The sequence below is a fragment of the Nyctereutes procyonoides genome, unplaced genomic scaffold (genome assembly GCF_905146905.1).
Source record: "Nyctereutes procyonoides isolate TBG_1078 unplaced genomic scaffold, NYPRO_anot_genome, whole genome shotgun sequence".
Classification (NCBI taxonomy): Eukaryota; Metazoa; Chordata; class Mammalia; order Carnivora; family Canidae; genus Nyctereutes; species Nyctereutes procyonoides.
Genome location: NW_026575133.1, coordinates 61,686,025 through 61,698,924, shown reverse-complemented (window position 1 = coordinate 61,698,924; position 12,900 = coordinate 61,686,025). Strand labels below are relative to the sequence as shown.

Below are 12,900 nucleotides of genomic sequence, written 5' to 3'. Positions count from 1 at the left end.
GTCTAATGGAGGCAGAAGACATGAGAATCCTAGATCAGAGATGATGAACTTTAGTACCAACAGCACAGGAAACCACATGATGATCAGGGTGCCTGTGTCAATTCCCCTTGCCCCCAAGTCACCCGGGTACAAGGCCAGTGTGCACAGATACAAGAACAGTGGGGTGTACTTTAGTGAAGGAATCTTGAACTTACGGAACTCAAATCTTCTATAATGGGAAGCAAGCATTAAAAGGGAGACACTATTGCTACCTTCCAAGCCTTATAAATAAACCTGCCCTTTTTTCTGGGAGAGACATGATCTCTGCTTTTTATGTCTATTTGCTATATAAACATCCTTGAAAAGATAATCTGGAACAAGTGGTAGTCATGGCCTCCTTCCCAAAACAGGCAGAAATGCTAAAGACTTCTGAAGAACGGTGTCCAATTCTTTCCTTCCATGATTTCACAGAGTCAAGGAATCTCTTGGGGGGAGAAGAACCTCAAATTCTTTCCACAACTGTATAAAAACCTAATTGGTCAAAAGTAGCAGCCACCCACTGTAGCTGAGAAAGACGGAGATTTGGAATATTGTAGGTTTCATGGCTATCTTGTTTTTGTCTCACTTTCTTATGGTCTCTGAGTTACCTTGTTGGGTGTTGATGTTCTGTGGGATTGTTACCTCCAAAGGAAAAGATAAGCCTCACTGTGAGCACAGTTATCAGACATCAGAGGCTCCTTTTTATGTTCTCAACTCTATCTTAGAATCAGGATTCATATCAGATCCTCTCAGTGTGACTGGTTGATACACTGTATTTCTTAAGAATTTTTTAATCTTTAGGATTCTCTTTTCATTTCTTTTCTTTTACCTTTTAGTCTATTTGTTGAAGAAATCAAGCCATTTTCCCTAGGGAACTTCCCATAGTTTGAATTTTGCTGATTATTTCTCTGATGTGTCACTTGACATATTCTTTAATCCTTTACTTCCGATAAATGGGTTGTTGGGTCTAAAGGCATGATCAAATTCATTCAGAGCTTTTGGCAAGAATACTTTGTAGATGGTGATGTGTTCTTTCATTACAAGGCACATAACTAGGTGATTGTAGCTCCTTTTGTGATGTTAGTAGCCATCGATGGTTTGATCCATTAGTTCGTTAGGAGTTGCAAAAGGATGACATCTTAATTCTATCTTTTCTTTTTTATATGAGCTGGAATACATTTTGTCTATATATTTAAGTTCAGTGTCCCCAGCTATTTCCCAAATGACTTCAGAGGTCTTGCATGTTAAAAAAAAATAGAAAATAGAACATTCACATAGAGAACCCAATTGAAATCATAATAGAGATAATTCAATATGGTTTCACAAATGCTATTACTTTCTTGGTTGGATTTTTTTTTATTCTAATGTGAAATGTCTATATTTGAATGCCATCAAAAGGGACAGATTTTGTGTGGTCAGCCAGAAAATAAAGAGATCGACCATTTTCTGAAGCTCAATGAGAGACAAAATCTATGGACAGGCACACCTCCTTTTATTGTGCTTTACTTTATTTCACTTTGCAGATACTGCAAATTTTTACAAACTGAGGTCTGTACAGACAACTCCAAATTGAGCAAGTCTGTCAATGCCATTTTTCCAAAACTGTTTGCTCATTTTCGTGTTTCTGTGTCACATTTTGGTCATTCTCATATTTCTAACTTTTTCATTTTTCTTATATTTGTTACAGTGCTACGTGATCAGTGATCTTTGATGAAACTATGGTAATTGTTTTGGGATGCCATAAACCCCACCCCTTATAATATAGTGAACTTAACAGATAAAAGTGTGTTCTGACTGCTTCATGACCAACCTTTCCCACATTGTCTGCCTCTTCTGGGGCTTCCCTCTTCCCTGAGACATAACAATATTGAAATTAGGCCAGTTAATAACCCTACAATGGCCGCTAAGTGTTCAAGTGCAAGTGTCACATGTCTCTCACTTCAAATCAAGTTAGAAATGATTATGTTTAGTGAGGAAAGCATGTTAAAAGCTGAGACAGGATGAAAGCTAGGCCTCCTGAATCAAACAGTTTATGAATGCAAAGAAGAAATTCTTGAAGGAAAATTAAAAGTGATATCCCAGTGAACACATGAATGATACAAAAGAGAAACAGCCTTATTGCTGATGTGGAGAAAGTTTGAGTGGTCCTGATAGAAGACCAAACCAGCTATCACATTCCCTTAAGCCAAAAGCCAATCCAGATCAAGGTCCTCACTCTCTTCAATTCTAAGATGGCCAGGAGAGGTGAAGAAGCTGCAGAAGAAAAGTTGAAAGCTAGAAGAGGTTGATTCATGAGGTTTAATAAGGAAAGAAGAGGAGAGAAGCCATCTCTGTAATGGAAGAGTGCAAAGTGAAGCAGCAGGCACTGATGCAAAAGATCTAGCTCAGGTCATCAATGAAGGTGGCTATACTAAACAATAGATTTTTACCAGATGAAACAGCCATCTCTTGAAAGAAGATGCCATTTAAGATTTTTATAGCTAAAGAGAAGTAAATGCCTGGCTTTAATGTTTCAAAGGACAGGCTGACTCTGTTGTTAAGGGCTAATGCAGATGGTGACTTGAAGTTGAAGCCAGAGCTCCCTGACCATTCTGAAAATCCTAAGCTTTTAAGAATTATGCTAAATCTACTCTCCCTGTGCTCTATAAATGGAACAACAAAACTTGGATGACAGCACATCTGCTTGCAACATGGTTTACTAAATATTTTAAGTCCAGTGTTGAGACGTCCTTCTCAAAATAAAGATTTCTTTCAAAATATGACTGCTCATTTACAGTATGCCAGGTCACCCTAGAGCACTGATGGAGATAGGCAACAAGATTGATGTTATTTTCTTTTTTTTTAATTTTTATTTATTATTTATGATAGTCACACACACACACAGAGAGAGAGAGAGAGAGAGAGGCAGAGACACAGGCAGAGGGAGAAGCAGGCTCCATGCACCGGGAGCCCGACGCGGGATTCAATCCGGGGTCTCCAGGATCGCGCCCTGGGCCAAAGGCAGGCACCAAACCACTGTGCCACCCAGGGATCCCAGATTGATGTTATTTTCATGTCTGCTAATACAACATCCATTCTGCAGTCCACACATCAAGGAGTAATTTCAATTTTCAAATCTTATTACTTAAGAAATACATTCTGTAAGACTATAGCTGTCATTGATAGTGATCCCTCTAAAGAATCTGAACAAAGTAAATTGAAAACCTCCTGGAAAGGATTCACTATGCTAGATACCTTGAAGAACAAAATATCAACATGAACAGGAGTTTGGAAGAAGTTGATTCTAATCCTCATGGATGACTATAAGAGGTTTAGGACTTCAGTGTAGGAAGTAATTGGAGATGTAGTAGAACATTAAGAGAACTAGAAGTAGAAACTGAAGTTGGAACTGGATTGCTACTATCTCATGATCAAACTTGAACAGATAAGGAGTTGCTTCTTATGGGTGAGCAAAGAAAATGGTTTCTTGAGATGGAAACTACTCCTGGTGGAGATGCTATGAAGATTGTTGAAATGAAAACAAAGCATTACAGTATAATGTAAACATAGTTGATAAAGCAGCAGCAGGGTTTGAGACATTTGACTCCAATTTTGAATGAAGTTCTACAGGGGGTAAATGTTATCCAATCATATCACATGCTCTCGGTGAAATGGGTTGTGGAAAAGAGTCATTGTTGCAGCAAACCTGTCGTCTAATGTGAATTGCCACAGTCACCCCAACCTTCAGCAACCACCACCCTGATCAGTTAGCAGCCATCAACATTGAGGCAAGATGCTCCACCAGCAAAAAGATAAGAATTCCCTGAGGGTTAGGAATTTTTAGCAATAAAATATTTTTCAATTAAGGTATATACATTGTTTTGAGACATAATGCTATTGCCTATTTAATAGACTACAATGTATTGTAACTTAAACTTGTATATGCACTGGGAAACCAAAAAAAATTTCTTTGACTTGCTTTACTGTGATTTTACTTTTTTTGTGGTGATTTGGAACACAACCTCCAATATCTCTGAGGTATGCCTGTATTTCTCCTGTGTAAAGACTGTAGAAAAAGTCTCTAGAGTCTCTGTTATGCAGAAAGTTATTCTGAACACAGACACTTTTGGTTAAAATATACACATGAATATGTCAAGTGGATTAAGAAATAGAAAAATATCTCATATTTCCTAATTATGAAGTATTACTTGTCACTCTGATATAACCTCCAATTACCTAGAATACTGAGAGTTGTATTAATAGTATATTTTTGTTGTGAGGATTAACCAGAAAAGGAAGATGTGTATGTTACTGTGTATATATATTCCATTACATTCCAGAACTCATAACAACCAGAAACTATTCTACATGATCTTAAAGTCATGCTCTACTACATTCTGCTAACACTAAACTACACACATCAAAGACATTTCATCTCCGTAAGTATGTAATTAAATATAGAAATCTCTATCTCTAGATAAACAGTGTCTCCTTGCCCCTTTTGCTCTCTCCTTGGGATGTAAATTAGGGAATTCAAAGGAGGTAGAAGGAATTGAACAACAAGTTGCTGAGCCTTAATGAGCTGCTGTGACAGGGCAGCTGTTTGCTTGGCCTTTCGTGGGTCTTCTACTTGAGACACACTGGCCATGCTCTATAACACTGATAGTCACTGGATTGTCTGTCCCCTTGGGAACAACTCCTCAGAGGTAAACTAGAAAGCTATCTAAACTCTGCTACTATATTTTTCTGACATAATAAGCATAACTTATTGAACAGATATAAATCTTTGATGAACTTACGGTGCTTCAAAGTCATTATTTTGACATCAGTAAGTCTTATAGACAGTGAACTGCAGGAGATTAGACAGATGCTGTATTGACCAAAGAAAATACCCTGGAGTTTGCTTTTTGACTAAATCTTTGATACACATTAGCTTTATTTTTATTTGACTCTTATTTTCAGAAGTGAGACACAGCCCAAAGAAACACAAAATACCAACCATTAGGATGCTTTTGAGAAAAAACTAGGTCCTCGATAGGGTTACATCTACTCTATAAGTAAAACTTCACAGGAGGAAACCATAGAATCATAGAAGTAGAAGGAATATTTAAGACCAACTGGGCAAATTTCCTCCCTTATAGCTAAGGAAAATGAGGTTAAGTGGGGTGTAGTGACTCACCCAAAGGCATGTGGCCAGTTAGTCCTCAGCTCTTGACTGTGCATGTCATCGAAGGTGATTTTTAGTGTTTAGTTGCTACCCTTAACTTTAAAAATACAAGTGAATGATATATTCTTCATATAAGTTCATGGAGCATCGGTGAAATCTCTAGAAAAAGAGGAAAATTATCAAGAAAACTGCTAAATTTAATACAGAACAGGACACCAAAATTTCACTTACAGACAACTTTTCATTCCCTATAGCCTCACAATGATACAATAAACTGTGGCAAAAACTGGCATATTTGAAGTTGTGTTCACTTGTCCAGGTTGTCAGGATACCACTCAGCAGGCTTTAACTAGTAGTTTTGTAGCCACCAACCAAAAAATTTTACTAGTTCCCCAAATGTCTCATAGTCTAAAGAAATCTGCCTGTTTTATAAAAATACCATAAACCCTCTTGTCATTATTTAAAACTAAAGTTCAAATGGGATCTTCAAAGATACTGTGCTTGAATTAAAATAATATAAAATCATGTTTAAAATCATTTTAATAATATTTTAGAAATAAATCTAAACATTTGTTCATATAAAAGAAATACAGAATGTTTTTAATTTAAAGCCATCTCCACCATCCCCAGTAACTCCGTTGTATGAGAGTCTAATTTGCTAATTAGACTGATGATACCTGTCTTCATTGTGAGTTATGGGCAATTAGAAATTACAACTGAACTACTAAACGAGAATGGACCCTTCACAAGGGCAGTCAACCAGATCATTATTCTGAGGCAAAGCAACCTAATGATTACTGCAAAGTTCAAACTGAAAGAATTGATTTGAACAATAAGATGACTCTATTTGGGGTCAAACCCTTTGTGCTTTATGGATACCATACTATTCTTTTAGCACATTAAAATCGGTTTTGATCAAAGAAAAATCCACAGAGTCAGATAATGTGCCTAGAGGGAAAGGAGACATGCAGAGATAGTGCCCCCTACTCTGCCCCACCCCCACTAAATTCCAGAGAATTTCATATAAATTAAAAAGTAGGGAAAGTCCATACTCCCAGGTAATAACCCTTTCATACGCAGCTACAGAGAATGAGTCCTCCTCGCCCCAGGAGGCCCCTATTAGTCCTAGGGGTCAGGGAGGAAAGAAGTAACTGCAGCCCAGACCGCCAAGACCAAGACCAAATTCACAGTGGTACTTGCCAAAGACGAGGAAGGCTTCATGAAAGAACACAAATGAACACTGTTTTGGTGGGTTTAACAAATGTTCACTTCTTTCATCCCCAGTGACCATTGTGACACAATTTCCAGAAGACACTATGTTTCTGCGGTCCATATAACTGGTTTACAAAAAAACTTCTAGAATGACACTTGTTTGTACTTTGGAGATACGGAAGGATTTCAGTGCCTGAATAAATTACAGTAATGAGATATGGCGTGTCTTCTTAAGCATTTATTACTATGAAAAACCCTGACCAAACACAGGCCTCTCAAAAGTAGCATATAGAGAGCTCTGGGATCGATCACTTGCCACTTACTCCTTGCCTTTGATTGCAAAACTGGGTGCAGGTTCCTGCTTTACTTCCCTAACAGGTTAGTACAATCTGGTCTTATTCACAGGTGGCACTGTGTTGTGCCATCCTTTGGAATTTTTCTCTGCAGCTTGCACAGAGAGGAGCAGGGGAGAGAAAGCAAAGAGGAGAGTGGGGGGCAGAAGTTAGTCCCTTTGCACGGCACACCTGTCTTAAAGAGACAGAGATGCTTTGGAGTCAGCCTTTTGGTTGAAAAGCTATGTTACTGCCGTCACGTTTTATGTGTTCATTTATTGCTAGCCAAAACCTTTCACTCTTTAAATTTTCAATAAATAGAATATGATGAATTATCAAAATCTCACCAAGAAACAAAAATCCTATGTTTTTCATCTTTCAGACTGAGCATTCAAAGGCATTTCTTCAGCTGGAAATGCTGTTCTTTCTCTTCATAAGTACAGGCAACTTAGGAGGTTTCCAATTGACTTAGTGAATGTTTACTGAATGAGCACCGTGAGGTCTCTAACCAAAAGCTGGACCCTCTACCACACTCTAAGTGGAGAAAATCCCCTGATTCCCTTCATAGGTAAAGAAATTCAGGCCAGGAGAATTTACATGACCTATTCATATATTTCACTGATACTGACCTAGTACCCACTTAGGTCTATTCTGACTTCAAATCTGTAATCTTTGCATTTGGTAGTCTGATCTCCATACCTCTGTTCATTACAGGAAGAACAAAATAGAAGGGAACCTATTTTGTGCTAAAACACTTGTTAAAGATCCTACCAATATTCTTTTATAGCAAAAATTAGAAAACTAAGTAGTTTTTTACTTGATACATTTGTAAAGCATAGTTATGGGCAGTCAGAAAAAAAGGAAATTGAGCGTTTGGTTTTTTTGTTTTTTTTGGGTTTTTTGAGAGAGAGAGAGAGAGAGAGCACATGCATGTAGGTGCACAACAGAGGCAAGAGAAGAGGGAGAGGGAGAGAGAGAATCTCAAACAGGCTCCAAGCTCAGTGATTTGCTTAATGCGAGGCTTGATCTCAGGACCCTGAGATCATGATCTGAACCAAAATCAGGAGTAGGACATTTAACCAACTGAGTCACACAGATGCCCTGGAAATTGAGATTTAAAAAAAAATACTACATAAATGAGAAGAAATAAAAATAAAAATTTATGCGTAGAGAAATTCCAATATGAGTAATTCTGAAATCTGTTAAATTGGATTACAGGGAAGGGAATCATAAATCCTTATGTGAATCCCTATTGCTACAGATCATAGAAGGAGATTTAATAATAATATTGCTTTTGATTGCACACATGCAGGGAAAGTTTGAAAGTGGAACTACAGAACATATTGCATACTAAGATTCTGTTTCTATGAATATTAGATATGACTTGTTAGAAACTCTAGCAAAGCCCTCCTAATGTTTTAGGTACCAAAGAGTAAAAGCATAGGATATAAGTTATATGAGTACATATTCCACAGAAAGACATCAAACACACTTACTTGGCATTAAAGATCTAAGATATTAATGCATTTTACAACAGCCAGGAGGAAATGTTTTTGCTCTGTAAATAAGCTCTCTGATTTGATTTGGTTCCTACAGTTTGTTTTTAATTAGGCAAAGAGACATTTTTAAAATTTTTGTTTTCTAACCTTAAATAGCTAAGTTCAAAATGATTGTGTAGTATCTATCTACCTTCTCCTTTTCCTGTCTAATTTTAACAGCAAGTCAGTCCTTTTTACACTTCCAATCAGAAGATGCTAAACTTCTTTATTAGTTTCCTTTTACCCTGGGAGCAGAAGGAGTGGGGGAGAGAATCTGTTTGGTTCTTGTTGATTTGAGAGAGATAATTTTTTCTGGTGGTTTTATATGCATTATTTTCAAAACACAGAAATAGGTATGGCTTTGCTGGAAAGAGCCCTCTTGTTGAAAAGAACCCATATGCTGGAATGTTCATCTGAGTTTACACAGCAGGAACCAGCGGGCCAATGCTCATTGTGGCAAATGCTGGCCAGGATTAAGCATGGTGGCAGCTGGTCGACAGTTGGCACATGGTACAGCTCTCGTGGGTCTCTGTCTTCTACAGTGTTGAAACAAAGGGCAGTATTTGCAGTTTATGAAGCCTTTTGGAAAGCATAAAGTAAAAGAAAAAAACCCTCTGGACATAAAATCTTATTAGCGTCTTCGCTCGAGATGAGGAGAGGAGAAAAATGGACGTAAGCTTGGATTCATCATTCACATACACTTAATGCATAAACACCCACGGATAATTCTGTTGCAATTAATGTTTTATGTTCTTTCTCTACACTCTCTTCTTCGTTCCTAGAACACTTGAAGGATAAGTTAGAAGAATATATGGCCCGATTTTCCAAAGTCAGGATTGTTCGCACCAAGAAAAGGGAAGGGCTCATCCGGACCCGCCTCTTGGGGGCATCTATGGCCAGAGGAGAAGTCTTGACGTTCCTGGACTCCCACTGTGAAGTCAATGTGAACTGGCTGCCCCCACTCCTTAGTGAGTACGCATACTAATGGTGGCCTTCTGGGGACCAGGGGGCCCTGGGGAATCACCCTCCTTCATAGGGAGTTTGTGGCTTGCTTCTGTTCAGATTGCAATCAACAAAGACTAGAGATCCCTTCTACCATTTTTACAGTGAGAGCCTTGACTCTGTCTTAACCTCGGCTAAGGACAAGTAGGTAACTAGACAACTACATTAAAATTGACATTTTAGCTACTACCAACTGTAATCTAACTTAAGGCTTGAAAAAGTTTCATTTAGTTTAAACTAACTAAATTCTCCTTTATTGTTCTTATAATCATTAGGTAAATAATAAAAGAAAAAAAGTGTTTTTAAAAAGATTTTATTTATTTATTCATGAGAGACACAGAGAGAGAGGCAGAGACATAGGCAGAGGGAGAAAGAGGTTCCCCTCAGGGAGTCTAATGTGGGACTCAATCCCAGGACCCTGGGGTCACAATCTGAGCCAAAGGTAGATGCCAAACCATTGAGCCATGCAGCAGCCCCAGAAAAAAAATATTTAAAAGCTCTAGTTCTAATTACAGTAAGATTAAAACACACTCACTCACCACACACACAGAGCTTAACAATGATTATAGAACTGTTAAGAAATGAGGAAAGAAAATTATTCACCCCTAGAATACAATTCAAGTGTAAGTGCTCTGACATTTTCTAGGATTTGTAATGCCAGTTCTCCTAGCCACTTCTGGCATGGCTCTGGGGCCCTAAATATATAATCTCCCAAGTTTACGTAGGACCCCCTCAAATACTCCAAGCTACTATCCAGATGACACATCTCACATACTCACAATATGGCTGAAGAGTAGAGAAAGAAGAAGCCTCTCTATCGCATCACAGTTGAACTGTTAGAAACATGAAAGAAGTAAAAGTCATTCAAGCTAGAAAACACACATGTGGCTCAGTTGGAGCTTGACTCTTCAGTTTTTTACTTCACAATGAAGTCAGACATAAAGTCCAGTAGTGGACGAGGAATAAATTACAAGCTTGGAAAAAAAAAATATGTTTCTAAAAAGCTCTTGGTGTGCACATACCGTATGACTCTTTATTCTTTTAGATTTCGCTAAATCAACTTTTATTGTAAATATATCCCTGGCCTTGGAGCTAAAGCCAGTAAAAACTGCCTTTACAATAAGCTGCCTCAGAAAGAATGATTTGCTATTGACTACTGTGTAGGATTTCAGCTGGAACCAGCAAAGCTCCATTAGTAAAAGATGTGGGGGGGAAATCAATTGAAACTGTGTAGGATTTAAGACAGGAAATGACCAGCAACACCCCACCGCATCACCAGATCCACACATACCTACACAGATGACTGCCCAGCCATCGTAATCAACAGGAATGTCTCAGTGCTCCTCCGGCCAGAGATTCCTCTGAGCTTTTAATTAAAAGTACCTTGTCCAAGGACATAGCAATTTAGAGTTTCATCAGCAACAGTGAGATTCCTGCAAACTGAATTTGACCTCTATGCTGTTGAATACTCAAGGAAGTCAGCAAAAGGCCTAATTTATTTATGAACCAAAGCAATTCCTAAATGCCAATTATCAAGCCTCTGATTGTTCATATGAATCCAACAGGAAAAGAGAGAGAGAGAGAGAGCAAAAATAAAGAGAAACCCACTTTTTCTCATTAAAACATTTCATTTCCTGTAGGCCTGATGGATAAGAAATGATTCAAGCTCAGGATCACTATCTTTTTTTATTTTCCTCTATCAGTGCCTTGACACATCATCCAAAATGAAAGAACAGGCGGAGCCACACAGTTTCTTGGTTCATTTTTCACCTTGGGATTATACCTGAATTTCAATTTCCCATTAAGAGTCTGTTTGTTTGATCCCTGGAAATTGAAATGTAGGCACAAGCCTTAGATGAAAAATTAGTCATGCTGCTTTCACCCTAAGCTAGAACAGCTGGATGAGAGCTGAAAGGAAATTTGAAGGGAAAGTTGACAGTTAATTTAACATACTCATTCTCTTTGGGTCACCTTGGGACTCCTTGTTGGTCAAGGAACTTGTAAATCAACCTGATTCTGAATTTGATTGAAGAAAGTCACTGAAACCTTAATATTAAAACACGTGCAGAGAGATTTTGAACACCGCAATGATGGCCCCCTCTGCCAAAGACATCTATGGGGAAACACCATTTAGATAAAGATTAAAACCCATTATAAGACTTACTCAGGCGAAAATGGATGCTCACAGGGTGCTTGGTGAAGAATCACCTGAAATAGTGCTGGGGCTCTCCCTGTCTACAAGTTAGCTGAAATAATATTAAGGCAACCTCCAGGCTCTCAGAGGCCCTGGGGCCATGCTGTTTACCTTGCCACATACCAGCATTTTATATTCCCCTTACCCTGTTTAATCTTTTTTCTATCACATTTGTCACCTCCGAACGTGCTATATAATTTAAAGATTTATTATGTATATTGATGGTCTTTGCTCTACTGCTAAAGACAGAGATTTTTGTGGTTGTTACTCATTGATATGTTCCCAGAACCTAGAAAAGTGGCAGGCATATAATTTCTATTCAATAAATAGTTGTTGAATTAGGAAGGACGGAAGGAAGGAAGGAAGGAAGGAAGGAAGGAAGGAAGGAAGGAAGGAAGGAAAGGAAAGGAAAGGATATATAAATATGGAGGGGAGACCTTCTACAGAATTCTGTGGTTTCTCCACCCTGTCTTATCAGCGTCACCAAAATAATACTAAGATAACCAAACCTCATTATTTCTAAAAAATATGTTTTTAAGATATTTGAATGTATTTTATTCTGCATGCCACATCAGAGTGTCCAAATAACCAGAAAACAGATGTTCATACTTAAGTTCTGTCAGACAATATGCTTGTTATAATAAATATCAATTGAGTGCACATTCTTGGGAAGAAAGTACAGTTGGCCCCTTAAACTACCCAGAGATTAGGAGCACCAACACCCCATACAGTCAAATATTCATGTGTAACTTTGGACCCCACCCAAAACTTCACTACCAATAGCCTAGTGTTGACCAGAAGCCTTACCAATCACATAAAGAGTCAATTGATCCTTATTGTGTATGGTATATGTATTATATACCCCACTCTTACAACAAAGTAAATTAGAAAACAATGTTCTTAAGAAAATCATAAAGAAGAGAAAATACATGTATAGCACTGTACTCCATCAGAAAAAGATATATATTTATAAGGGACCTGCGAAGTTCAAATTTGTGTTGTTCAATAGTCAACTGTATGTCACATGTAGCTGTTCTGGGAGACCCAAAGTAGGTAAACGCCAATTCCCTGTGCTATTAAAATCTCACAGTAATAATATTTACATGGAAAAGGAAGGAGCTGGAACCAGAAAAGATATCCCATGAGAAGTACCATGATGGAGAGCTAACTGATTTCAGGATTGGACCGTGAAGTAGTTGTCACATCCTGGGTTTTGCTCTCGAAAGATGAGTGACCTTCAACAAGTTATTTCACTTATCTGAGCTCAGTAACCTCGTATGTAAATTGACAATGACAGTAGCAGCCACCTTACAGGGTTGCTAGGAGGATTAGAAATAGCAAGAGTATAAAGCACTTAGCAGTTGCTCAAGAATTGAGTAGTAGCAGGAATAGTAAGAGTAGTATCAGGCCATCTAATATGTTTTGGGATAGAATGAGGAAAGATAAAAATGTATAGCT

At 38.0% G+C, this 12,900-nt stretch overlaps 1 protein-coding gene across 1 annotated transcript in view; it reads left to right on the top strand.

The window, feature by feature from the left end:
• The window catches only part of GALNTL6 (polypeptide N-acetylgalactosaminyltransferase like 6), a 1,153,240-nt gene that overhangs the window by 938,420 nt on the left and 201,920 nt on the right, over positions 1 to 12,900 (top strand). The window contains exon 7 of the mRNA XM_055299901.1: positions 9,029 to 9,214. Within this exon, the coding sequence (XP_055155876.1) occupies positions 9,029 to 9,214 (186 nt within the window). The remainder of the gene's footprint in view (positions 1 to 9,028; positions 9,215 to 12,900) is intronic.